At 46.5% G+C, this 27,934-nt stretch overlaps 1 protein-coding gene across 1 annotated transcript in view; it reads left to right on the forward strand.

Moving 5' to 3' along the window:
• PITPNM3 (PITPNM family member 3) overlaps window positions 1-27,934 on the forward strand; it is a 385,265-nt gene that overhangs the window by 201,742 nt on the left and 155,589 nt on the right. The window contains exon 4 of the mRNA XM_075014126.1: window positions 14,128-14,178. Within this exon, the coding sequence (XP_074870227.1) occupies window positions 14,128-14,178 (51 nt within the window). The remainder of the gene's footprint in view (window positions 1-14,127; window positions 14,179-27,934) is intronic.

Below are 27,934 nucleotides of genomic sequence, written 5' to 3' on the forward strand. Positions count from 1 at the left end.
CCGCGATGGTGGCATCTGGGTCCCCCAGCCTCACGAGCGTCTGGAGGAGCATGGCGTTGATGGCGCGGATGACCTGCAGGGGAAGCACATGGGAGAGCACCAATGAGGGGTGTGCAGGGTGTGTGTGGCCCTCCCCTGCCAGGGCTCCCCTGCCCTGCCAGGGCTGCCTCCCCCCCACCCGTGGGTCCTCTTACCTCCATGAGGACAGCCCCAACGGTGGCCTTGCTGACGCCAAACTGCTGGCCCATGGATCGGTAGCTGTCTGGAGTGGCCAGCTTCCAGACAGTGATGCCGACCCGTTTCTCCACAGGAAGGGCACGCCGCATGGTGGTGTCCTGGCGCCTGAGTGCGGGGGTGAGCCACTGGCATAGCTCCATAAATGTCTGCCGGCTCATGCGAAAGTTCCTGAGCCAGCGGTCGTCGTCCCACTCCCCAAGCACCAGCCGCTCCCACCAGTCGGTGCTGGTGGGGTAGCTCCACAGCCGCCGGCGTATGAGGTGGCGGGGGGGTCGGGGTGCTGCAGGGTTGGGGGTTGCGTCCTCCTCCCCTGCGGGCATCTCCTCCTCTGTGGTAAGGAGGTGCTCAGCTGCCTCCTGCATGGCATGGAGCAGGGCGAGCACTGCTCCTGCAGGGGTGGCTGGGTGGACCTCTGGCGGCGGCGGCGGCTGCTGCTGCTGCTGCTGGGGGTCCATGACTGTGTCGCCCGAGGTGTGCGTGCCTATGGCTCTGCAAACCGCGTGCTGTGCAGGCTGTGTGTGTCTGGGAGGGGCCCTTTAAGGGAGTGGCTAGCTGTTGCCCCGGAAGCGCTAGTCTGCCCTGTGACCCTGTCTGCAGCTGTGCCTGGCACCCTTATTTCGATGTGTGCTACTTTGGCGTGTAGACGTTCCCTCGCTGCGCCTATTTCGATGTGGTGCTGCGCAACGTCGATGTTGAACATCGACGTTGCCAGCCCTGGAGGACGTGTAGATGTTATTCATCAAAATAGCCTATTTCGATGTCTCCACATCAAAATAGGATACTTCGATGTAGGCTTCACATGTAGACGTAGCTCAGGAGACCAGGCTGGTAGATGCTAGGTCAGTGAAAGAAACCAGCTACACCTTCTTCTGGAAGGGCTTGAGTTCAGAGGAACACTGCCTCCACGGAGTTGGATTTGCTGTTTGGAACAATCTGCTGAAATCTATCAATATGCCCACAGCTGAATCGGAACGTATTATATCCCTGCAGCTCTGCACCAAGTCAGGATATGTCAAAATCGTCAGTGCTTATGCACCCACATTGGCGTTGAACACCAAAGACAAGGACTGCTTTTATTATACTTTTCAGAAAGTTATCAACTCCTTTCCAACTGGCGAACAACTGTACCTCCTTGGAGACTTAAACACAAGAGTTGGATGTGACCATCAACCGTCCTGTCCCGTCTGCCTAGATCATCACGGTATTGGTAAAAGGAAAGAAAATGGTCAAAGACTTCTCAGATTCAGCTCCCAGAATCAACTCTGCATCACTAGTACTTTCTTTAACTTGAAAGTGTGTCACAAGGTTTCATGGCGCCACCCCAGATCTGGTCACTGGCATCAACTTGACCTTGTACTGGTACACAGGAAACATCTTGATGCTGTCAAATTTACATGTACATACCACAGCTCAGATTTAGACGCTGATCACTCCTTGATCATCAGCAGAGTGAAAATCATCCCAAAGATACTCTACATGATAAAGGATAAGGATAAAGTCAAAGATCAATACTTCAATACCAGAGATGTGCTGAAATGCTCTGTCTTTGCAGATGATTTCACTCGCAAAATGGAACACAAACCTGACCAACAAACTGTTGATGAAACATGGTCCATACTGAGAGGTGCCAAATTTGCCTTTGGAACACACAAATTCTCTAACAAAGACTGGATTGATCATAATAGTGACATTCTTTGGCCTCTTCTTGAAGAAAAACAAAAGACACACATGAATAACATACGGAACTCATCACAAAGCACAAGAGATCAACTTTGACATGCAAGATCTGCTCTTCAGAGATAATCCAGGTGGTGTGTGAACAACTATTAGGCTGATTTATGTTCTAATATTCTAAATGCATCTGATTTGGGGGACCTGAAAACTATGTATGATGGATTGACTCAGACCAAACATTACCAAGTCGCCCCACTGAAGCATTGAAATGGACAGGTGATCACAAACAAAAAGCTGCAGATGTCCAGATGAGTGGAACAGTACTCAAGTCTTTATTCCCACGAGCGTATGATACAACCTGAACTTGACAACTTCATCCCAACTCTTCCGGAAATGTCAGAGCTAGATGCAGAGCCTACAGAGGAGGAACTTTCTCAAGCTCTTGATGCTCTCTCCAAAGGAAAAGCACTAGGAAATGACAGAATGCCAGCTGAAGTCCTGAAGTCAAACAAGGCTGTGCTCATCCCCTTCCTCTACAACTTATTCCTAAAATGTTGGAGAGTGGGAGATATTCCACATGACAAGAAGGATGCAAACATCATCACTCTGTATAAAAACAAAGGCCACTATGGTGACTGAAACAACTACAGAGCCATCTCTTTACTGAGCATCAGAGGAAAAGCATTTGCCTGTGTCATTCTCAAACACCTGCAAAAACTCGCAGGTTGAGTCTGTCCAGAAATACAATGTGGCTTCTGGGCTGGCAGGTCAACAGTGAACATGATTTTCTCACTTCAACAACTACAGGAAAAATGCAGAGAACAAGGAAAGCCGTTATTCATAGCAGTTGTGGACTTAACAAAGGCGTTGACACAGTGAGTAGATCAGGACTATACAGAGACTGGCTGCCCCCTCACCCTACTCAAGCTCATAACATCCTTTCACAAAAACATGAGGACAAGAGTGCAATATGATGGATCTATATTGGAACCATTTGCGATGAACAGTGGAGTGAAACAGGGATGCGTTCTTACCCTACCCTCTTCAGCATATTCTTCTCAGTTCTACTGAATTGTGCATTTCAAAACTCACACAGCGATGTACTTCCCCACGCTACATTAGATGGCTCTCTCTACTATCGAGGATGTGAGTGACGTAAGAATAAATTTGAATATTGATTAGGCTAAGTCAGTCACACCAGAGCAATGGACTGGACTAAAATTGAGTCCTTACCAATGCTCCCAGGATTTTACCCCGCGACCCTGCTCGCCGTCTACGGTGGGTCTAATCACAACGGGGTTTTAGGGTGTGTGAACTGCGCTGCTGCGGTGTTTTTACCCAAGGAAGAAATACCAACAAGATGTCAGGTTCAAACAGGGAGAAAGGGTTTATTTTATAACACCAAAGTATGGATTGTGGTAAGCTAAGCAACACAAAATATATGGACCCTTGTTTTTCTGAAATAAGCACAGGATTTGAATACTAATTGGCTTATAGCCTTAAACAATAGGTAACTGCTATAACAGCACTGCTATCTAACCCCTCAGCTACTTACTGCGCCTCCGGGTCGGGCCGTGCAGCCTTTGATGCGTGCTGTAAAATGGAAAGATTAACTTCAGAGCTGTATTGTATTTATTTATTCCTGGATCTTTCTGAGGTTCACCAGGTCGCTCAACCCTTGGCCGACTACCGCGGGGAGCAGATCTTACTTAAAAAAGAATTTGCCTGCGCTAAGCTAGGTCAATTCTCTAGTTAAATGGGTTGCCCTGCTGGCCAAGCAGGGGAGAGCCCAGTATATGCGGGGTTTCCTACTGAGAGGTTATCCCCTTAGTTAAATGGTGGGGGTTTTCCTAGTTAAAGGTTATCCCCTTAAAAAATGGTACTGCCTATTTTGACCACCTTGTTATGGTAGCCCTTTATTGCAGACCTTTATTACCCTTAAAGGGTTACTAGGAACACCAGGGTTTTCCCTTTATAGGGTTATCCCTGACCGCTCTACCCTCCTAAATAGGGGGGAGCTTATAGCTCTGGATTATAATAATAAAGCAGTTTGCCTAACTACCCTTCTGTGTGCATGTAATAGTTTTAGGCTAGACCAATAGCATTGGCCTCCTGTGCCTTTACAAAGAGACAAGGAGTACAAAATATAAGACGCAGATTATGGACTTGGGGAAGTCCCAATCCACCCTCTGTTACAAAACTATATAAAAACATTAACTGCTCACCTAATTACTTATATTAGCCTTAAACCCAGGCCATAAATACCTCCTTATTCCTGCTTTGTGATCCAGGTGCTGGGCCTGTAGTTCTCTTCAAGCTAGGAAGTTATGACCCTCACGGCGCGCTTGTACGGCAGCCGCGTCAGGTCAGATAGTAAAGGAGGAAGAAAAAGAGAGCCAGGAGGAAAACCGGCTTGGTTAACAAAACCTCCTATGTTTTTTCAAGAACGACCGTGATATTTCAGACACCGGCCCGAGCTAAGGTCAGTGACTGGAAGGGCAGGGTCGCTGCTGCGGTTTCCCCGTGCAGGGCACCGTTGTTTGGGCGGTGCGGTCTGCCGGGCAAACCCTCCGGATAAAAGAACCGGAGCCTTACTAGTGATTTTTGCTCTGTATAGGCTGGAGCTCTTCTGGTCTTCTGGCTGGAACTTTTCTGGTCTTCTGGCTGGAACTCTTTTGTTCTTCGTCGGCCCACGGCGGCTAGCGAGCGATGACTGACACGCAGGTCAGCTTCGGCTCTTCCGCCAGCGATGTTCGGCTACAGGCTCAGTCCAGCTCTTAGCTCAGTCCTTCTCTGTAGTCTTCTTTCTTCTTCTTCTGCTCTCCTCCAAGGTCTGGTCCGGAATGCCCCAAGCAGGGCTGCTCTCCTGAATATATGCAGCCTGGGTGGACCTGTTTGACAACTTCTGCCTGCTAGGTCCTCCTCAGTGCCACAATGTATCAAAGGGGCATTTGACTATTACATATGGATAAGGATTTTAAATTGACCAATCAGTTTGAAACCTTTCAAACCATAACTTCATACATATTCATAGCCCGCCGAATATTAATTGCAACTGTCATTCTCTAACTGTCATTTTTCAGCGGCCATTTTGTGTATCTGAACACCATTTTAACAGTAAATATACTTTACACTTTATTTAATTTTTGATGTGGTTTGTGAGGGAAATATGTCACCACTGCTGGTAAAGCAGATTATAAGTTTGAATGCTTAGCTTAAGAGCTGTTTGGTTAGGATGCAGGGCAACCACACAGACACCACAGCTCATGGACAGGGACATATAAATCACCTCAGAAGAGGATATTTCTACATCTACAACCTCGCAAGACTCAAAGCCAAAACTCAGGTCAAAAAAGTCTTCCTTAGGGAACTCCTCCTTGCAGATGATGCAGCTCTTGTCGCTCATAATGAACACACACTACAGTCACTGATGGATTCTCTATCCAGAGCCTGCGAGTTGTTTTCCCTTGGCATAAACGTGAAGAAAGCTGTTGTATTCACTCAAGGTATATCTCAGTGACCCAGTGTCATTCTGGATAACAGCCCATTAGATGTGGTTCAACAATTCTGTTACCTTGGATCTACTGTCACCACAGACCTATCCATGGATGAAGAACTGAACATCAGAATCGGGAAGGCAGCTTCGATTTTTGTCAGACTTATGAAACAAGCATAGAACAATGCTAAGCTGACAGTGAGAACAAAGATGCTAATCTACCAGGCATGTGTATTGAGTATCCTGCTGTATGCATGTGAGACATGGACTGCCTACTCGAACCAGGAGAAAAAATTGAATTGCTTCCATCTTGGCCGCCTCCGCAGAATTATGAATATCAACTGACAAGATAAAGGTTCAAATGCAGATGTCCTGTCAAGATGTGGCATACCCAGCCTCATAGTGATCTTCAACATCAGAAGACTGAAATGGCTTGGTCATGTGAGAAGAATGGGTGACTAAGGTCTTCCCAAAGAAATCTTCTTCAGTGAACTATCCATGTGGGTTGAAAACAAGAGGAAGACAAAAGCTAAGATTCAAGGATACATGCAAAAACGCCATGAAAAAAATCAACATCGATCTAAACTCCTGGGAATGTACATCATCAGATCGAAATACCTGGTGATGATTGCTATGACAGGGCACATCATCCTTCCATAGCATATGTGCAAGTCACACGAAAGAACTTCATCTTAGAAGGTAAAACTCTCAGACTCAAGAATTAGGAAATAGACTGACATGCGGTTATTGCAATTGACCGTGCAAATCCAATATTGGACGGATAAGCCATGAGAAAAGCTGCAGACTCAAACACTGCCCATAGATCCTCACCTCTGCTGCTAACCACCATCTTGCAAGACGAAAAGGGACAATGGCAGATAATTTTGGGACACTGCATCTGATGGGTAGCAAAATGTTAGGAAATGTTCCAGACAGCAATGGGCAGAACCCTATTGATTTCTGGGAAAGATTGGGAAATGGGCAGAGGGCAGGAATGGAACACATAAAGCCTCTTCCAGCTCTGGAGGACACTTACAGCCTCAGCCTTAAACACTCTTTGGTTTTCTGTAGAGCAAAGAACTTGGGGATGCTGTCCATTAATGCATTCCTGCATGACAGTACCCCATCTTATTTCTGCCTGTTCTCCTAGGCTATGTCTACATTAGCCCTGTCCTTTGGGAAGGGGCATGGTAATGAGGGAGTTCGGAAGAGGCTAATGAGGCGCTGACATGAATATGCCGTGTTTCATTAGCATAATAGCAGCCGCGCATGATTTGTTAATGCTGCTTTCAGAATGCACGCTGCCCATGTAGATGGGGGCCTTTGGAAAGGTCCCCCCCAGACTTCGAAAGCCCCATCTTCCTATTTGCTTATAGGAAGAAGGGACTTTCGAAGTCTGGAGGGTGCTTTCAAAAGGTTCCTGTCTAAAAAGCCACATGCATTCCAAAAGAGGCACTCTCGAATTGTATGTGGTCACCATTATGCTAATGAGGAACTGCATATTCATGTCAGCCACCTCATTAGCATCTTCCAAACTCCCTCACTACCATGCCCTTTCTGAAAGGAGGGGGCTAATGTACACATAGCTCTAGGCTATGTCTACATAGCAAAGTTATTTTGAAATAATGGGCGCTCTTTCAAAATAACTTTGTGAGCATCTACACAATGCAACTGTGATTTCAAAATAATTTCAAAATAGTGGTCAGCTTATTTTGAAACAGGTAAATCTCATTTCATGAGGAATAGAGCCTATTTCAAAATAGGGGCTGTGTGGGGCATAGGGCTCTTCTGAAATAAGCTATTCCAGAAGAGTCTGTTATGGGGGGAAGAAGTGAATGGAATGCACATGGTGCCTAGTGAATGGAAGAATAGTTGAGGGAAGAATGGTGAGATGCTGGTAGAGGCTCTGTGCTCCTGTCCTCTTATGTCCTGGGAAGAGGGATGGGAAAGGGGAGCAGACGGAACCCCCATCCCAGAGGGAAGGATTTGAGGGATCCTGGCTGAAGGTGACCTGGGAGGGAGGTGGGGAACAGGAAACACACAGAGCCCTTGCTGGCAGGGAATAAGGGCATGGAGGAAGTAGAAATGGATTAGTATAGGATGGAGAACTGTTGGTGGGGCAGGTGGCTGGGGAGAGGGGTAGGGAGTCCCTGAAATACAGGGGGCATGGGAGCACGGTGCACAGGGAGGCTGTGAGAAGGAATGGAGTTACTGGAGGAGCCCCTGGTATGAGAAACAATGCAAGCTGCAAAGCATGCAGTGACCTAGTTTTTAACAGCTGTGTTCCTGAAGACTTCGGAAGCCTTTCCATGGAGAGTGACTGATGGCTCAACTCAACAGCTATTCTTCTTCCTGGGAGCTACTGTATGTAGTGTTTTCTCCCCAGTAAGCAAAAAGCAGATAACATTTATGACCGAGCTCTTCAGTGGTGTGCTGCAATCTACAAGCTGCTCTGCCAAGGCGCTGATAAGTGAGTGAGATTGAATATGAAGATTCGAAGGGGGTTAATTCAAACAATTTTCCTGCCTCAAAGGTCACGTGCCAGGAGACTTTCCTTGCTTGCCATTTCAGCATGAAAAATGGAGAGTGGCAGCTTTTTGTTGCTGTAAATTAGAGGGCCTGTCACTTGCACTTTTCAGCAGGCTCTATGCTGCAGGGCTCGTTAAAGGATGAGGTGCTGGCTGTCGTAACTGGAGTGTCTGTGACCAAAAAGAAAAAGCTCTGGCTGAGTTGCTAGTCTCAACTGCTCCATCCATTAAGGATTAAATGTATTTGTTCCTTTTCATTAAAGGCCGATCCTCAAGGTGTTCTGTCTCTGGCTCTCTAATTGCAGTAGTGCAACAGCAAAATCGTATTTAAAACATGTTGGCTGAAGAAGAATACCCACTGAGCCTGCTGGATTAGGAGCTAACTCGGCACCATGTCACTCAACTCCCCAGCTGTTTATATTAATTGAGCACTCATTGGAAAATGGGCAGTTGGCACAGGAGGCCAATTAACAGAGATACAGCTACAGGACTAATTAGGTGGCATTATCGCCAGGAGTCAAGACTCTATGAGCAAACAAGAAGGAAGGGCAGGAGGAGAAATAGGGAGCCTGAGGGAAGGCGGAAGTCAGTAGTACTGGCTTCTGCTACCACCTAGCCATTCCCTAGAAGCTTGAGAGGAAGTTGTGATTGAAAATATCGAAATATCAGATGGACTCATCTTCATTATGTGTATGGCTACGTCTACACTAGCACGCTACTTGACGCGTATCGTCTACACATCCTCCAGGGCTGGTGTCGTGGACGTTCAACGTTGAAGTAGCGGTGGAGAACATCAAAAGGAGCCGTCCCGGAAGGAAATGCGGAGCGTCCACACACACAAGCACTCTCCGTTGAAATAAGGGGCCAGCAAAGCCTGCAGATGGGGTCACGGGCTGGACTAGCCTTTCTGGGGCAAGAGCAAGCCTCTCCCTTAAAGGGCCCCTCCCAGACACACTCGGCCTGCACAGCACGAGGTCCTCAGAGCTGACAACTGGTTGCAGACCCCATGCACACAGCTTGGACCCCCAGCTGCAGCAGCAGCAGCAGCCACAAGCCCTGGGCTAAGGGCTACTGCACGTGTTGACCATAGAGCCCTGCAGGGGCTGGACAGAGCGTCTCTCAACCCCTCAGCTGATGGCCGCCATGGAGGACCCCGCTATTTCTATGTAGCGGGATGTGGATCGTCTACACATGCCCTACTTCGATGTTGAACGTCGAAGTAGGGCGCTATTCCCATCTTCAGATTGGAATAGCAATTTTGATGTCTCGCTGCCTAACATCGATCTCAACGTCGAAATAGCGCATGTCACATGTAGATGTGACGCGTGCTATTTCAACGTTGTACCAGCTACTGTGAAGTAGCTGGCTAGTGTAGATGCACCTGTGTGTCATATAGGCCATGTCTACACTGAGGGGAACTTCGAAAGGTCCATGCTAATGGCCAAATTGAAAAATACTAATGAGGCACTGAAATGAATATTCAGCACCTCATTAGCATGCTGCCAGCTGCAGCACTTCAAAAGTTCCGTGTTTGGATTGTGTGCAGCTCGTCTACACAGGGGTCCTTCTCGAGGACCTTGCAAACGTCAAAATCCCCTGATAGGAATAAGGGGATTTCGACATCTGCATGACCCCCATAGACACAAGCCACGCCCGGTCAAAACACGGCACTTTTGAAGTGCTGCGGCTGGCAGCATGCTAATGAGGTGCTAAATATTCATTTCAGCACTTCATTACTATTCTCCGATTTGGCCATTAGCATGGCCCTTTTGACGTTTTCGCCTAGCGTAGACGTAGCCAGAGTCATATATATTGTCTCCAAACTCTGACAATATACTTGCATACATGTATATAGTCTCATGCAACTGACAAAGTGGGTCTTTGCCCACAAAAGCTGATGCTCCAAAATATCTGTTAGTCTATAAGGTACCACAGGACTTCCTGTTGTTTTTGAAGATACAGACTAACTCGGCTACCTTTCTGATACTTGTCATAGCTTGTTTCCCTTGTTTAAATTGAGGAATACTCATTTAAAGGGATTCAGTTATGGTTATTAGACATTATCATCATTTTGTGTGGCTATAACAGCAAGGGTCCACCATGCTGGACAGGGTTCTTGTTCCCCTCAGAGTGGGAAGGTTGGAAAGAGCAGGAAAATAAAGGTGGGAGTTGCTAGGAGACAGGAATACATAGAAGAGGACTCTCGCTCTCACTCAGGTTCTTCCTCTCCAGATTGATTCTCAGAGGAAGCGGACTGGTGATAGTCACCTTCTTGAGATAAGCTGTTGTTCTCTCTGAAAGGGTGCGGTAGCTGTCAGCCTGAGGTGTCTGCTCACTAGTTAAAGTAGAATATTTGTATTTGTTGTTTTAGTGGGAAACACATACGCACTCAGTGATTGGTTCCTGGTTAGGTAGGACTCACCCTCGCACAAAATGGTTCAAAGGGGGATAGTTAGGGAATCCTAATCTACCTCTGCTCCCATCAGCACTGGCCTGCTAAACCCAGAGTTGTGAGTTCAGTCCCTGCGGAGACCATTCAGGTGTCTGGGGCAAAGAGATTTAAAAAGTTATCTGTCAGGGATGGTGATAGGTCTTGCTGTGAGTGCAGGTGACTGGTCTTGATGACCTCTGAAGGACCTTTCTTGTTCTCTGAGATAGGTATATCTCCAGTATCACTGTCTCAGAGGATGAAGTGATTACCCGCCATCTATAAGACCAACATCCACGAGGCCATGTAGAAAATTTCCATCGTTTCTCCGTTTCCTCATCTGTGTGTTTTGGTGTGTGATATCTTGAACCCTCCATTTTCATCCTCTCTTTTTCCTCCTACTTTGGTTCTTTGTATCCATCCAGCCCCTTTCCCCTTGCAAATAGACAACTTTTGGTTCAACATCTGGGCTATGTCTACACTAACCCCCCCTCTTTCGAAAGGGGGATGCTAATGAGGCACTGCAATGAACATGTAGTGCCTCATTAGCATAATGGCAGCCATGGCACTTCGAAAGTGCCGCTTTTGATTGTATGTGGCTCGTCTACACGGGGTTCTTTTTGAAAGGACCCTGCACACTTTGAAATCCCCTTATTCCTGTAACCAAATAGGAATAAGGGAATTTCGTAGTGTGCAGGGTCCTTTTGAAAAGGACCTGGTATAGATAAGCTGCACGTGATTGAAAGCGGCACTTTCAAAATGTCACGGCCGCCATTATGCTAATGAGGTGTTGCATATTCATTTCAGCATCTCATTAACACATCCTGAAGTGCCTCGTTAGCATCCCGCTTTTGAAAGATGGGGGCTAGCGTAGACATAGCCTGATTGATTTTTTTTTTCTTGTTTTGTTTTCTTTTTTTGTATCGCTGTCAAAAGTATAAAGCGCAACGGGCAGCTGCCCCAGAAAAGAGTCTTTCTCTTGTACAGGCTAAAGAATACTAACTCTGCCCAACTGTTTCTTTACAAATGGGGAACCATCAAAAAGTCTATCGGTCTTTGGAGAAATGATCAGATTATGTAAAGGAGACAATAGCAATTACCGTTTCTCTGGGAACTCATCTGCAATATTTCACGGGCTTCAGGTGAAAAGAGAGTGGTTTATATCACTGACATATTTTTTCTCTGGCCTGGGACAGTTCTGTAATTGATGCTTGTTGTGGGTTGGGATCCATAATTGTTGGTTGGTTGGTTGATGCTTGATAAATTAGAAGTTTCTGATAGCGGAGGTCACCTTGGCCATTAAAGATCTGATAAGACAGACTTGTGAAGCATTTAATCAGTACTGAATTGAAAGAGTGATACGGCCGTAAGATGGAATTGATCAGCAGGATTTAAATATGAGATGTTGAGATTTGAAGGACTTCACAGTAGTTCATGCTCTAGGATTAGGTTCTACATTACACCTGGTGTCACCTCCCTGCTTGTCTGGATTCAGTACTCACTCCTATATCCTAGGTTCAATTCTTGGTCAGGGAAGCCATGAACCAAATTACCAACCCCTCTAATCCTGACACTCAGGAAATTCAGACAGAATTTCTTAGGCTTCCCAGCAAAGTCACCAGGAATCTTTCCATAAACTTCCCTTGGAGCAGGTCTACAGGAAAATTTACATCAGCATAGCTTTACTGTTCCGCTTTTCAATAGGTGCTCCTCGTATGCTTTTACTAATGGATTTTAGAGATGTGTATAGTATCTATCTTGAGTCAGACACAGAGGAGCATGAATTAGACTGACAAATTGATGACACAAGTACCCGGCTTAAGTAATATATGTTCCTTGCCCATCAAAATCTTCTGCTACTACATGATGAATAACACTATTGAGTGAGACTGAGTTTCTTTTAAAACAAATAAATAAAATTCATTCTCATTCTGCAGGATAAAAGGCATATGAAAGATTCGGGGTGTGTTCTGGAGGGGCCAGTCCCTCACACTTATTCCAATTTGGCTGTGTTGGTCAGGAGTATGACTTTTTTTTTTTTAAACTGAAATGACTTATTGCTTATGTGCGGCCTGTCATTGAATAGACTCGTACCATAATAAAAGTGTCTTATACCAGTATAGCTTATTCTGCACTGCTTCACCTATACCAGTATGTAGACCACTGCCGCCGAGTGCCGCCATGGGCCCTAGGGGAAGGCGGGAGGGGCCCAATTCCACACACTGAAAGGGGTGAGGCCCATGGTGGAAGCGGCAAATCCAGTGGTGGTAGGGGCAGGGCCGAGGGCATGTGGCTCTGAGTCCCACTGGGGCCATGATGCCACTCCTTCCCAGCCTTGCACAATTGGAACTGCATGACCGTGGCAATTCAAAAGGGTCTGGAGCTCTAGCCATTGCCACTGCTGCTCTGGTAGCAGCAGCAGTTGGAGCTCCAGAACTCCCTGAAAGGCCAAGCTTGTGGACAATTTCTGCTTCCCCCCCAAAAAAGGCAGGCCTGATTCATTTGTGCCCCATGCAGTTACTCATATTATGGATTTTTCTTTTAAAGTGCTATTTGACAGGTCTATATACTATGATTCTGTCTCATGGGAGCCCCCTTTGTTCTGAGTAATGCCTTTGGGTATTATTTTAAATTTTTTTCAGGTGCATCCAAAAGGTGACATTTAGTTTTCCTCTGCAAATGGAGGTTGTATAAAAGCATAAAAAGTGGACAGATCCAATGTGCACAAACCATAAATTGAATTAAGCTGAAAAGTGGTCAACAACGCTGTTGAAACAAAACTTCTGCATGGAAGTACTCTGTAAGGGTCAATATTATTTATGAATATTTAGTATCCGCCAAGGGGTATCTTAGAGACTGTAGTTATAGCAGAAACAAGGACTTCTTATGTGAATGAGGATTTACAGCTTCAATTCCATTATGATCAGAATGGCTGGAAGGACCTTGGTCATTGCACTATTGTTCTTCAAAGGAATCCTAGCAGTTCGAAATAGAAAAGATGATTAGACTGGGTCCATCTTTGCTCAAGGGAACGTAGTCCCCTGATAAAGGTTAAATATTAAATAGGTAAATATTAAACGGCGACTAAGCTGGAGGGTCATATAACAGGAAGTGGAAATGACACCTGGTATTATGAGGATATTAGCATTTCCTGTGTGTTTTATCATTTCCATAAGACTATTTGAAACATTCAAAGCTGTATGTTGTATTGTTGTGAGGATACTTACCATGCTTTGAAGAGAGAGAGAGAGAGAGAGACTGTGTGTATGTGTAAGAGAGGGAGAGTTTAATAGAGTGAGCCTTTAATAGGACTGGAGCCTAGCAGATTATTGTTGTCAATATTTTCATGCCTCAGTTTTGCACCATTTAGCTGTAGGTTTAGGTTTAACCTTTGTCTACAGCTTCTAGCTCATAAATGATCCAAACTGCTCTTCTATAAAAATAAGTAATGGAGATTGGTGGTTTATAATGACACCAAAATTGGTTAAAAAATCTGATTGGTGTGTAGGACAGCTACCTGTGACCCCTTTCTGTTTAAAAAAAAATAATCTGACAAGTGGGGTAGTATTTGATGAAAAGCTAGAGACATTTCCCAGCATTGTTCTGTATGCTGAGCTACTCCCATTGACCTCAATGGGAACTTCATAAATAATCATTGCCAAATTGTGCCCCTGTGCGACTTGCACACCACAGTATGGGGGAGAAAAAGTGAAGAGCTAGATTAATGTAAAAAAGGCTCATTTCACTTTGTCTTGTTTCCTTAGCAGGTGAAGAGTCTGCAGTTTGCTCCTCTGGCTTTCTCCAGGAAAAGCAACGTAAGTTAAGGTTCTTTTTATATTGTATGCTGTACAAACAGCTAGAGGTAACAAGAGAAAACAGGGCTCAATTAAACTCTGGCCCATTTGAGTGCTATTTTTATGCTCTGTTGAAATGTTAAGTCTGGGAAAATGAGTGTTGTTTTTGTCTGACCTTTAACGAAAATGATATAATTCATTAATCAAGTTACTGCAGTGTTTAATTTTGTAATGTGTTAAGCAGTGTTTTGCAGCCATGCTTAGAATTGTGGGGCTCTGGAGTAATTGGAAAGTCAGGGTGTTGACGTGCTTCAAGGCATGTCTTTGGCGTGACAACACTGCTTAAATCTGTTCAGAACAATCGTAGAATTCAAACCCAATTCGCAAATAACAAGCAGACCTGGGGCAACTTAGGTACTAGCATATTTATTAGGTCAAGAGCTTTCATGGGCAAAACTCACTTCCTCAGATGAAAAATGGGAAGGAAAAAGAGCATCCATGGTTTATGTGGCGGGAAGAAGCAGTGGGGAAGGAGGGAAAAAAGATTCCTGTCGCTGGTGGGACCAAACTGCTTGCTGTTTGTGACTCTACAAATTAACACAGCTGAGACTGATCTCCTCTATTCCAGTGATTTTCAACCAGTGAGCCACAAGAATTATCCAAATGTGCCCTGAAATTTTGTCAATTTCCATTGTGGTGGCTTTTTGCAGAGCCACTGTGAGGGGAAATTGACATCCGTGGAGGACCCCATTCATGCCAGGAGACAACTGAAATGCTGCTTCCCAACCTGAACCAGCTGGTGGGGAGCCCACTCCCACTCCCACTCCCACTCCCTGCTGTGGCAAGGGGGAGGGAGGAAGCCATTGGAGCTGAGATGTGGGTTAAATGCTGCATCTTGGCTCCAATGGGCTGGCAGGGTGGGGATCCCGCTTTCAATGGTTACACATTTACTCCACATCCCTAACATGGCGTTGAGCAGACTTTTAGAATGTGTCTGTGCTCATTGTCTAAAATTTTGTATTTTGTGGTGGATTTGAAACATGAATGCATTTGATGCTTGTAGTTTGCACTACTGTGTTGCAAACCTCTCTAGTGAGACTGCAACCATAGTAAATGTAAGTAAACGTGACCGTTATGAGTAATTGATTCAGCTAAAAAAAGTGGGTGTGCTGTGAAGTTGTTTGTCTCATTCAAGTGTGCCATGTTACTGAAAAGGTTGGGAACCACTGGTCTATTCAGTATTCAATTCTCTGATGACTGTTATATCCCGGGTCGTCTTATAGACCTGCTGGACATTTTGCTGCTCTAGATGTGAGTTCCTGCTTGAGACAGGGCTGCATATGACAATTGTGTCAAACTTGCAATTGTGAAGCATCTTCATGTCATGATGCCCCACCCCAGCAGGGACAGGTTCAAACACCAACCTGGGGGTTATTGTGTAAAATGAGTTAAGATGGAGAGCTGTAAGTTCCTTGGAGAATTAGGATGGTCTCGTCTTCCACCACAGGTCTGGCTGGGAACCACTGTCGGTTTTCTCTCTTTCTGTTCACTAGGAAATCTCAATGGTTACTCCCCTAAATCTGTCCAAAAACACATGCCACAGGCGTGGACATATTAACTAATCCTCCTACGTAGACAGTAATATCTCCTGGGGCATAGTGTCTGGGACTCGTTGGTAACTGGGAGAAGGCTGCTCATGGAAAGCCAGAACATAGACATTGCAGGTAGCCTATGGGGTCTGTAAAGAAGCTTTGGTGTCACTTGAGTGACTCCTTCTGATGCAGGAGCAATGTGGAGCTGATATGGCACTCTTGAAGTTTCCAGCAAAGAATCTGACCCATTGTGTTTCTGTAATTCCTCTGAATGTTGCATTCTGTGAGAAACTTAATCCCTAGTATATTAAAATATTCTTTATCATTGGTTAATAGAAAGCATATGTTATCGACCATATTTCCCTTGACAGATTTGTTATTATAAACAGCTAGTAACAGTGAGGCAGATGGCAAAGAATTGCATGATTTCTTAGGGGAGTGTGGCAATAGAAATGTTTCTTTGGGGATTCAGACTCTTTTATATGCTTTTTTTTTTTTTAAACTTCAAGTTAGTTTTTCTCTGTGACAGTTTTACTTGAAGTTCCTCTCAAATAAATGTATCAAGAAATTAGGGGTAGTCTGATGAAATAAGAGCTGACCTAAATCTTGATCCAAACTTGACATGAATCTGAACTTTAAGAAGTTAATCAACCACCATTTGTTTGTTTCTTTTTCCCCCTTGTGGGTTATAGTTTATTTAAGACTTGAGCAGGTATTTTCAAAGCTGCCTATGGATGCTTACTTCCCCAAATTCTTGACATGGCTTTAAAAAGATTGACCTGGCTGTGTAAAATATTTGTTCTACTTCCCATTCAGATCTTTTTATTTTAGGGCATTCTTCCAATCTCATGCACTGTACATGTAGGGATCACTTGGGGTGTAGCCCCAGCATGACAGTGAAACTCCTTCCCAGAAACAGCTTTCTCAGAGACTTTTGTAACTCACTAGTGAAAGTATTACAGGTCCTTATCTGTCCCTGACCCACGGAGGATACGAATCTATTTGCAGCACCAGCAAGAGAGCCTGATTCCTCGAAGTTCCATCTCTACAGCTACAAGTCGAGTTGACACAAAAGTACCAAGTGCTACATGACTGCTTGTTTGTTTTGTTAGAATACAGGTGAACACAGCTGCCTTTTTGTTACTAATTTTATCAAAGTCTAGCTAAGATCCTATGGTATTTGCAGCTTGAAATCTGCTTGACTTTTGGCTTTGGAGTCCCAACTTATGTTGGACAAGATGATGACCATCAAGCCTTGATATTGACTTAGACTACACAGAATAATAGCTTCTCAACAGCTAATTTCTCGAGTCACATTTGATGTACTTTTGTGAGTTGGCAACTCTGTAATTTCCCAATTCTTTTTCTCAGCCATTGATAACTGTTGGGTATTTTTGTGTCAACTCTACTGCATTTTAATTGTTGTCGGTCATCAATTTTGCTAACAATTGCAGAAATATCAAGATATTTTGAGTGAGTTGATGTGCAGTCCAGCAGCCCTTCTACCAAATGATGCTTACTATTGCCTGCTGATTTTTATAATAAAATCTTATATCTCTTACACACACAAATCTTTTTATCGTAAAACAGATTGAACTTCCTTTAATTTCATGCTGTTAATACAATTATCTGATCATCTATTACCTTGATTCAGCAAGCTATTTAAGCACGCTCTTAAATCTTAGACAGGGAAGCTATTCTGAATTGTTGCCTGCATGCCTTATTTCAATTTTAGAAACTATGGAGGGCCAACAATTAACTCTATGCATGATTAACTCTATGTATGTGTGTAATCCCATTTACCATTCAAGCCCTTGTAGAATTAGGTCCTGAATATGTACATCTTTCTTTCTTCTATAGGGATGCTGACCAAAGATATACGGTGATAACACTCTACACCTGCTGTTCACTAATAGGGTTACTTCAGCTCAAATGGGAGAAGTCTTTTTCTGAACAGCCACTCTTCAAACCCTGCTAATGACCTATGCAGGAAATCATTCAATATTCATTAAGAGCTGCTTTCAAAGCAGAAATGACTAATTTTTATTAAACAAAACAAATGCACTTCTCCAGATCTGAAGAAGTGGGTCTGCCTCATGAAAGTGCACCACCTAATAAATTATTTTGTTGGCCTTTAAAGTGCTGCATGACTGCTTGTTTGTTTTGTTAGACTGCAGACTAACATGGCTACCTCTCTGTTACTAATTTTACCAAAGTCTAAATAAGATCCTATGGTATTTGCAGCGTGAAATCTGCATGATTTTTTCAGTGCAGATTGACTCAAGGCAGTAACTGTGATTCTCATATATATCTTTAAAACACAGTTATTGCGACAAGTCTGGCTCTTCATAAGAAACAGTAAGAATCCTTCTGTGACTTCTTTAAAACTTAATTTACTTGATAATCTGTGACTGCAATCTTCATATTTAAGATGATAGCTCTGATTCCCTATTCGGTATTAGTCAGGAAGCAAATGGAACTGACAGATGTAAAATCAGTATAAATAATAGGCGAAAAAAAGGCCATAGTGTTGGTGGGAAAGGACAATGATAATAGTGAGTATGTTGACCAAGAATTCTGACTCTTAAACTTAGAACACATACAGAATTGTCCAACGTAAAATAAAACAACCCTGAAAACATTGAACATGAAGGTCTTTTTTTGGCAAAGTTGTATTTTTTCCTTTCACATTAAATTTTAATGGAGTCTCTTTGCTGTTCCAGGATAGAACGTACTCCACTTAGGGTATGTCTTCACTATCAAGTTTCATTGCCACAGCCATCACTTTGGAAACAAAACAGTGGAAGCAATGTGACTTTTATTGGCACAACAAAAAAACTTCCACTCCCTTGACAGATTCTTTTTCTTTTCCCCTCTCTTATTGTTGACAAAGAGCCAATGTAGACATTGTTATTTTGTTGTTTTTGTGGTTGACAGAGCTGGGTTCTACCAGCATCCCACAATGCCTGTCCTGCTGGCAGTCCTCAGAGTCTTGATCTCTGCTGCCCTGGTATCTGACAGCAGAGTGTGGTCGTTTTTGTGGGGGGGTAGGGGGAAGGTAGGGAGGACGGAGAACAAACAAAGGGGAAATCATTGGACCACTCCTCTTCTGCCCTGCAGCTGGAACACAGGGACAGGCAGAATTATGCAGCAGGGTGATGGAGACAGAATTCTGTCCTGCTTTGAAATCCTTCAGCACGGGGAGCTCACAGAGCTACTCATGACACTGTTCCGAGCAACTGAGGCAGAACTTGGAGGGAATCTCAAAATGCGATTGTGACGGTGTGATCACAGAATTTCCCTTGGGCTTGTTCCCAGGGGTGCTGATCATGGTGCTGACACCCACCTTCTTCTCTCTGGGGCTCCTCACCACCCTGTCTTGTTGGGCCAGATCCTCTGGTCTCCCCAAGACAAAGCACAGAATTGGGGTACCCCCACACCACTGTCAGATCAATGCCGACACTGATCCGCTTCATCTTTGGGAGGATGCAGTTCTAAGGCACAGACTCAGGAAACTAACTCTCCAAAGTGATCAAACCCCCAGATAAATCCATCTTTCTCTGTACAAAAGTTTTGCACAGAGGTTGTTCATCAGGTAAGGCCTCTTTATCAATTAAAGGGAGATGTGCACAGAATAGAGCTGGTTGAAAAATATCTAGTTTCAAAAATTTCCCCTTAAGTGAAAAAAAAAGTTGAAAGAAAGTTTTAATAAAACTATAACTTCCATTTTTCAAACAGTTCTATTCCAGAGGTTTTGGCTCTATAGTCTTGTACTCACACTGCACCACAAAACTGTTCAATACAATCTATTAGGCTGTTGCTCAGTGCATAACGGTGCTTCTGCATGGCTGTATTCCCTGCATTCAATGTAGTTACATACAGTGCTTTTTTTTTTATGCAGGTATTTGCCAGTACTGAGTACTAGCACCTCAGCAACTCCAGCTATTCAATTGGCTGGGGGAGTGGGGACAGAGATCTGGCTGATTACTGGCTCCTCTTTTTTTTTTCTCCTCTCTAAACACAAAAAAACCCCCCCAAAACACTGGTTCTTCTTCGAGTGGTCCCCGTGGGTGCTCCACAGTAGGTGTCAGACTCGCCCGGTGTCGCAGATCGGAATTCTTCTAGCAGTTTCCACTGGCTCGCGCATGCACCGATGCACGCCGCTCCCTTGCATGCCCTCGGTCATGTGTGCGATCCGGTCCCCGCCAGTTCCTTCTCAACCGCCAACAGCTGCAGACAGAATCCGCTCCGGCTCTTTAGCCTGAGACAGATAAGATAGTTGTTTTTCCTTGTTAGCTTGTTTTTCTTTTCCTATTTAAAAAAAAAACAAAAAAAAAAAAGCAAGGCATACAATACAGTAGAGAGAAGAGGAACGGAGGGAAGGGGAGCAGACAAAGAAGGCTGTTTTAAGCCGTCCGCTACCTTGAGGGCCGTGAATGTTATCCGGGTGGTAGAACGCACTGATTAGCGGCTAAATACCCAATTAACAGTAAAGACTCACCGCGATGGCTTCTTTGGGGTTTAAGAAGCGTGAGTCATGCTGCGAGGCTATGCTGGCCTCTGATGGGCATAGTAAGTGCATTCGTTGCCTGGGGGAGTCTCATGTTACCCAGAAGTGTTCGCACTGCGCTAAGCTTACAGCCAGGGCCAGGAAGGACAGAGAAATGAGGCTCAAAATGATCTTGTTTGATAAGGCCCACCAGCCTGAGCCGCTGGAGAAGCCTCACCCAGAAGGGCCCTCTGGGTCACATAAAAGGAAGGCAGCATCTTTGACCCCTTCTGTGCAGAAGAAGAAGAAACTCTCCCCGGCTCGATCCTTGCCAGCGGTCCCAGCGAGCAGGGCGAGCAGAACGCAGAGCCCTCAGGCGCCAGCTGGTGAAAGTGGCAGCGCAGTAGCGCACGTGGCCGAGGCCGGGCCTCTGACTATACAGCAGTTGGCACGGAAGGCGCTGCGAGCGCCAGCGTGGCAAGCGCCGGAATCAACGGCGCCGACGGCGCAGGGGCACCCAGCACGGGGCCTACTGGCGCCGGAGGAAGCTACCCGCGCGGCACCACTGATGACGGTACCGAGCGCGGCGCCGACAATGGGGCTGAGATCCCTGGCACAGGAGGGGGCGGCGCCCACCCTGCAGGGGAGGGGGAAGGCTAGAGCCAAAACCTGGCACCTCAGTCCATCTCCAGACAGGGCTGCCATGCCCTTGTCACCCAGCCCCCCTCCCGAGATACACATGCCGCATCGCCGGGCAGCAACTCCACCGGCTTATTTCGGGCCTCCCTCTCCGTTCCTCCAACCACTTTCGCAGTGGCTCAGGCCACCGTCACCATTTTTGGGCATGGATCCCCCTGAGTACTATCACAAACCAGCTTCACCATTATCAGTGTCGTCACGGAGATCCCGCTGTCCCAGACATCATGGGTACACTCCCCGATCGTGGTCCAGGTCTCCATCACCAGGACCTTGCCCATGTTGCTACGGCCGTCCTCATCATACTGAACACCAGCATCGGAGGTCCAGATCCAGGGGCAGATCCTCTCCCACTCCTCGTCAATACTCCTGTGTACACTCTCGCTCTGGGAGAGGAACGCAGTTGTCCCAGGGGGAATTGGGTCCAGAGTCCCGAGACTTTCCTTCACAGCCCACAAAGGAGCAAGCATACCAGCGAACTCGGGAGCCAGAGGACGTGGGGGAGGCTTACCCCAGCGGTTCCTCCTCATCCTCCCCAGATGAGGCGATTGTCCCCGGGGATGTCTCCCCTCCGGATGACCTTAAACAATTCCAAGAGCTGTTCAAGAGAGTAGCATACATGCAGGACATTCAAATAGCAGAGGTACAGGAGAAGCACCATAAACTCCTGAAAAATTTGAGAGCCCCGGCTTCTTCTAAAATAGCTATCCCGCTGGATGAAGCCATTATGGAGTCAGCCACTAACATATGGCAGACTCCAGCCTCTATTCTGCCTACGAACAAAAGGGCAGATAAGAAGTACTTCGTCCCAGCCAAGGGCATGAAGTTCCTGTTTAGCCACCCACAACCCAATTCTTTGGTGGTCGAATCATCCCAGCAGAGGTCGAAGACGTCTCAGTACAAATCAGGGGGGTCGGATAAAGATGGTAAGAAATTAGAGCTGTTCGGCGGGAAGGTCTACTCCTCCTCTACCCTATTATTGCGAATGGCAAACTACGCGGCACATTTATCAAACCATAACTTTGACAATTACTCTAGACTCACCTCTCTCATGGATTCACTTCCGGAGGACAAGAAGCCAGTGTTAAAGGTGATTGTCCAAGAGGGCTACGTGGCATCGTGAACGGGAGTTCAGATTGCCCTGGACGTGGCGGACACAGCAGCACGCTCCAACAGCCGCAGCAGTGGTAATGCGTAGGGAATCCTGGCTCCAGACATCTGGTATCCCCAGAGATCTACAGGCGAAGATTGTGGATCTTCCCTTTGACAAGCAAAAGCTGTTTGCAGATTCAACTGACTCGGTTCTCCACTCTAGCAAAGATTCGAGGGCCACACTTAAGACCTTGGGTATCTACACTCCCCCATACAAGAAAAAGAAATTCTATCCTCAGCAAAGACTCTATGCTTACCAACCACAGCACACACAATATCAGCGAGGCTATGACCAAGGGCGCCATCAACAGCAGCAGCAGTACAGGGCCCCCAGGCGACGTTCTCAACAAAGTCGTACACCCTCGGGGCAAGCCCAGAGGCGGCAAGTTTGACGGGTATGTCAAGGACTGCACTATCAACACCCTTGCTCAATGCCACTCTCACCTCATGTTCCATCGTCGCCTCAAACCGTTCCACTCCCAATGGCAAAAGATCACAACAGACAAATGGGTGCTGGAAATTATAGCCACAGGCTACACGATCCCCTTCCAGTCACTTCCACCGACGAAACCTCCCACCCAGCCTCCTTTCAGGGACACATCCCACGAGGTGAGGCTGAAGCAGGAGGTAGATCACCTCATGTTCATAGGGGTGGTGGAAAGAGTGCTGGAACAATTCCAAGGGAAAGGTTTTTACTCACACTACTTCCTAACCGATACTTGCGCAAGCAGCGCTTCCGGATGATTACAGTTGCCTCCATACTTACGGCACTGGACGATGGAGACTGGTTTGCAGCCCTCGACTTACAAGACGCTTACTTTCATATAACAATCCACCCGGCACACAGACGCTTCCTCCAGTTCACAGTCGGCGGGGAACATTTCCAATACAAGGTTCTTCCGTTCGGCCTGTCCTCGGCACCCAGAGTCTTTACCAAAACCCTGGCAGTGGTATCAGCTTACCTGCACAGGCAGGGCGTGTTTATTTTTCCATATCTGGATGACTGTCTACTGAAAGGGGCCTCAAAGGCAGAGGTCCTACGCATGATACGCGTCACCGCGAACACGTTTACTTCGCTGGGCCTAGTTATCAACCTCGCAAAGTCAAAGACCGAACCCACGCAAGATAGAGTTCATAGGGGCACGCATAAACTCTATCGCATCAAGAGTATACCTGCCCGACGCCCACTTCCACACCATGAACTCCTTGGTGCAAGTCATGAGGTACAGCCCCGCAGTGCTGGTCCTAACGTGCCTGCAACTGTTGGGGCACATGGCGGCAGCTATGTTTGTGGTACAGAATGCCAGGTTACACATGCGAAGCTTGCAGCATTGGCTGGTGAGTGTTTACAAACCGGCATCCCATACCGTCCACAGGGTAGTATCGCCCACGACGGAGGTACGGAGATCGCTAGCGTGGTGGGAAAATCCCAAGAACCTGCTAGTGGGGGTGCCCTTCCACCAACCACAAATTTCTATTTTTCTTACAGCCGATGCCTCCCACATAGGATGGGGAGCGCACATTGGCAGCAAGGTGATGCAAGGGCTATGGTCCCCTGCAGAACAGACACTGCACATAAACATACTGAAGCTCAGAGCAGTGTTCAATGCGTGCAGACATTTTCGGAAATACCTGCACGGCAAAGTAGTCAGGATCAATACCAACAATACCTCCACTATGTTCTACATCATTCGACAAGGAGGGGCACGATCCTGTGCGTTATGCGCGGAAGCAGTCCGACTGTGGAATTGGTGCATTGCCAGCAACATAATGTTGAAAGCCTCATATTTGCCGGGCGCCCGCAACGTGAAGGCAGATCAACTGAGCAGGCGCTTCGCACTCATGCACGAATGGCAGATCCGCTCCGACCTGCTACGACGCATATTTCGTACCTGGGGGTTTCCCCAAGTCGATTTGTTTGCCACCCAGTACAATAAGAAGTGTCCCCAGTACTGCTCCAGAGCAGGAATAGGGCAGGGGTCCCTGGGGGACACATTCATGATCTCATGGAAGGGCCCTCTATGTGTTTCCCCCCACAACACTTATCCACAAGGTTCTGCAGAAAGCCAGAAGGGAGAGAGCTCGCATGATACTCATAGTTCCAACTTGGGACCGGCAACAATGGTTTCCCTTGCTTCTGCGCATGTCGGATCGTCCACCACTCCCCCTACCGGTGGCGCCAGACTTACCCACGCAGGCTCAGGGGTCCATAGTGCACCGCACCCTCAGGGACTACGCCTACAAGCAAGGTTAATCCATGGCTCAGCGCCTTAGAGAGCATGTGTACGGAGGGAGTACAACAAGTCTTAAGAGTGTAACCGAAGGACCTCCACCAGGAGGACTTACGAACAGAAATGGACACGCTTTACTGCCTGGCACTCCGCCAAACAATTAGCTCCTCTTGACATTCCTATAACTGTAATACTAGAATACCTATTGGACCTCAAATGAGACAGGCTTTCTCTATCCTCGCTAAAGGTCCACCTTGCAGCTATATCAGCTTTTTGGCACAAAGAGGAAGGGCCCACCGTATTCGCCCACCCTATTGTCACAAGGTTCTTGAAGGGGCTGGTAAACCTGTACCCCCCTCGAAAACTGCTACCACCGTCGTGGAGTTTGGACTTGGTGCTCCACACGCTATCGGGACCACCCTTTGAACCATTAGCCACGGTACCCCTCCGACTCCTTACCATGAAAACGACCTTCCTTCTTGTGATTACATCAGCCCACAGGGTGAGCGAGCTCACAGCAGTGATGGCAACGCCGCCCTGCACAGTATTCTCAAAGGAGGCGGTGATCTTACAGTTACACCCAGCCTTCATTCCAAAAGTTTCCTTGGAGTTCCATCTTAATGAACCAATAGTCTTACCCTCGTTTTACCTGAAGCCTCACAGCTCCAGCAAGGAGGCACGCCTGCATCTCCTAGATGCGACGAGGGCGTTGGCCTTTTACATAGACAGAACCAAGTCCTTCCGGAAAACGGACAGGCTTCTGGTGTGTCTTGCTCCCAGGTGAAAAGGGAAAGGCCTCTCTTCCCAGAGAATTTCAAAGCACATTGTGTCCTGTATAAAACTGTGCTACGAGCTTCGAAAGACCCCTTTGCTGGCCCCACCTAGGGCTCACTCCACCAGAGCGGTGGCGGCATCAACGGCCTTCGTCAAGGGAATCGCGTTGAAAGACATTTGTAGAGCGGCGACTTGATCATCCTACGACACCTTCGCCAAGCATTACGCCCTGCATCGGGTGTTCGATGAGGATACCCGTCTGTCGACGGCAGTTCTCTCGAGGGCAAGCTGCACATGAATCGAGTACCCACCTCCTTACTTGGGGTTACTGCTGGGTAGTCACCTACTGTGGAGCACCCACGGGGACCACTCGAAGAAGTAAGAGAAGTTACTCACCTGTAGTAACGATGGTTCTTCGAGATGTGTCCCCGTGGGTGCTCCGCTACCCGCCCATCCTCCCCGCTTCGGATCTCTGTCCGGTGTTTTTCAGGAGCATCCGAGGCGGTTGGTCAAGGAACTGGCGGGGACCGGATCACGCACATGACCGAGGGCGTGCAAAGGAGCGGCGCACATCGGCGCATGCGCGATCCAGTGGAAACTGCTAGAAGAATTCCGATCTGTGGCGCCGGGCGAGCCCGACACCTACTGTGGAGCACCCATGGGCCGTGTCTACACGTGCCCCAAACTTCGAAATGGCCATGCAAATGGCCATTTCAAAGTTTACTAATGAAGCGCTGAAATGCATATTCAGCGCTTCATTGGCATGCGGGCGGCCGCGGCGCTTCGAAATTGATGCGCCTTGCCGCCGTGCGGCGCATCCAGATGGGGCTCCTTTTCGAAAGGACGCCACCTTCTTCGAAGTCCCCTTATTCCCATGAGCTCATGGGAATAAGGGGACTTCGAAGAAGGTGGCGTCCTTTCGAAAAGGAGCCCCGTCGGGACGCGCCGCACGGCGGCAAGGCTCGTCAATTTCGAAGCGCCGCTGCCGCCCGCATGCTAATGAATCGCTGAATATGCATTTCAGCGCTTCATTAGTAAACTTCGAAATGGCCATTTGCATGGCCATTTCGAAGTTTGGGGCACATGTAGACACAGCCAATAAGCGATAGAGTACCGTTTTTGGCAAATAAGGTACTGGTCTGCAGCAGTATTTTTCCCAGTAACATAAAACTCTTCAGAGAAAAGACTGGAACAAAGACAGGCAGAAGAATCATCTAGGAAATAAGGAAATGGTCAAAGGATCAGCTCAGCTTTACCTTCACTCATTCTCACTGAAATGCTGTTAAAGAGGGAGTAAAGGAGCCATTTCTCTTTTGTCTAGTGATTCACGTTGTACAATCTTGTTAAAACCTCTTACTGAACTTTTCCAGTCGAACACAATACAGGTTCTTTGTGGGCCCTGTGTCTTTGGGATTATGGCTCATAACATGGTAGAATAGCTTTTGCGGGTCACTGATTGGCCCTCACGAAGCAGCGAGCAGCAATGATTCAACCGTAAGGTTGGCCAAAACTGGGCTATTGAGAATGACTGAACTGCCAGATCCTGCCCCCAGGTGGCGCACTTTTGAAGCTACACCATGACACATTTTACCTGTACAGGTTGAACTGCTCTAATTTGAAACTCTCTCATCCTTCAACATCTGTAATCTGGCAAGATTTTAGTTAGCCAGATGACCATTTCCCATGGGTGTGGCCAAATTTCCTGTGGTGCCATAAAGTTTGTTTACAGCCACCAGTCCTGGCTCTCAGGGTCCTGTGCTGTTATTCAGCTGTATTTTACCCCATATGTCTTCTGAGACATCTGTAAGCAATGAAAGTGTTGGTAATGCTGCTAGACAATATTGACCTTCCATGGTCCAGCAAATTCTCTGGTGCATCACCAGTCAGCTCACGAGGGTGCCAGACAAGAGCAGTTCAACCTGTATTTACATACACAACCATGCTCCACAATGTGAAATAAGTAATATAACTCAGCTTCTGACATGGCAGTGATGCACTGTTTTACAAGCACAATATTTGGTACTTATTATTATATAGTAACAGAGAGGAAGCCGTGCTAGTCTATACACTATCAAAACAAAAAGCAGTCAAGTAGCACTTTAAAGACTAGCAAAATAATTTATTAGGTGAGCTTTCGTGGGACAGACCCACTTCTTCAGACCATAGCCAGACCAGAACAGACTCAATATTTGAGGCACAGAGAACCAAAAACAGTAAGCAAGGAGGACAAATCAGAAAAAGATAATCAAGGTGAGCAAATCAGAGAGTGGAGGGGTGGGGGGGGAAGGTCAAGAATTAGATTAAGCCAAGTATGCAGACGAGCCCCTATAGTGACTAAGAAAGTTCCCGTCCCGGTTTAAACCATGTGTTAATGGGCCGAATTTGAATATAAAAGCCAGCTTGACTGCTTCCCTTTGAAGAACGGTGAGAAAACTCTTTTTCAGTAACACACATACCTTGAGGTCATTGACAGAATGCCCCTTTCCATTAAAATGTTGACTAACTGGTTTGTGGGTCTGGAGTGTTTTGATGTCTGTTTTGTGTCCATTGACCCTTTGTCTAAGGGAGTTAGAATTCTGTCCAATATACAAAGCATCTGGGCATTGTTGGCACATGATGGCATATATGGTGTTAGTAGAGGAGCATGAGAAAGTGCCCATGATTCTGTGAGTAACCTGGTTAGGTCCAGTGATGGTATTTCCAGAGAAGATGTGTGGACAAAGCTGGCAGCGGGCTTTGTTGCAGGGAAAGGTTCCAGGACTGGTATTCCTGGGGTATAGACTGTGGCTGTTAGTGAGGATCGTCATAAAGTTGGGAGGTTGTCTGTAGGAGAGAACAGGCAT

This window comes from Carettochelys insculpta, chromosome 19 (genome assembly GCF_033958435.1).
Source record: "Carettochelys insculpta isolate YL-2023 chromosome 19, ASM3395843v1, whole genome shotgun sequence".
Lineage (NCBI taxonomy): Eukaryota > Metazoa > Chordata > Testudines > Carettochelyidae > Carettochelys > Carettochelys insculpta.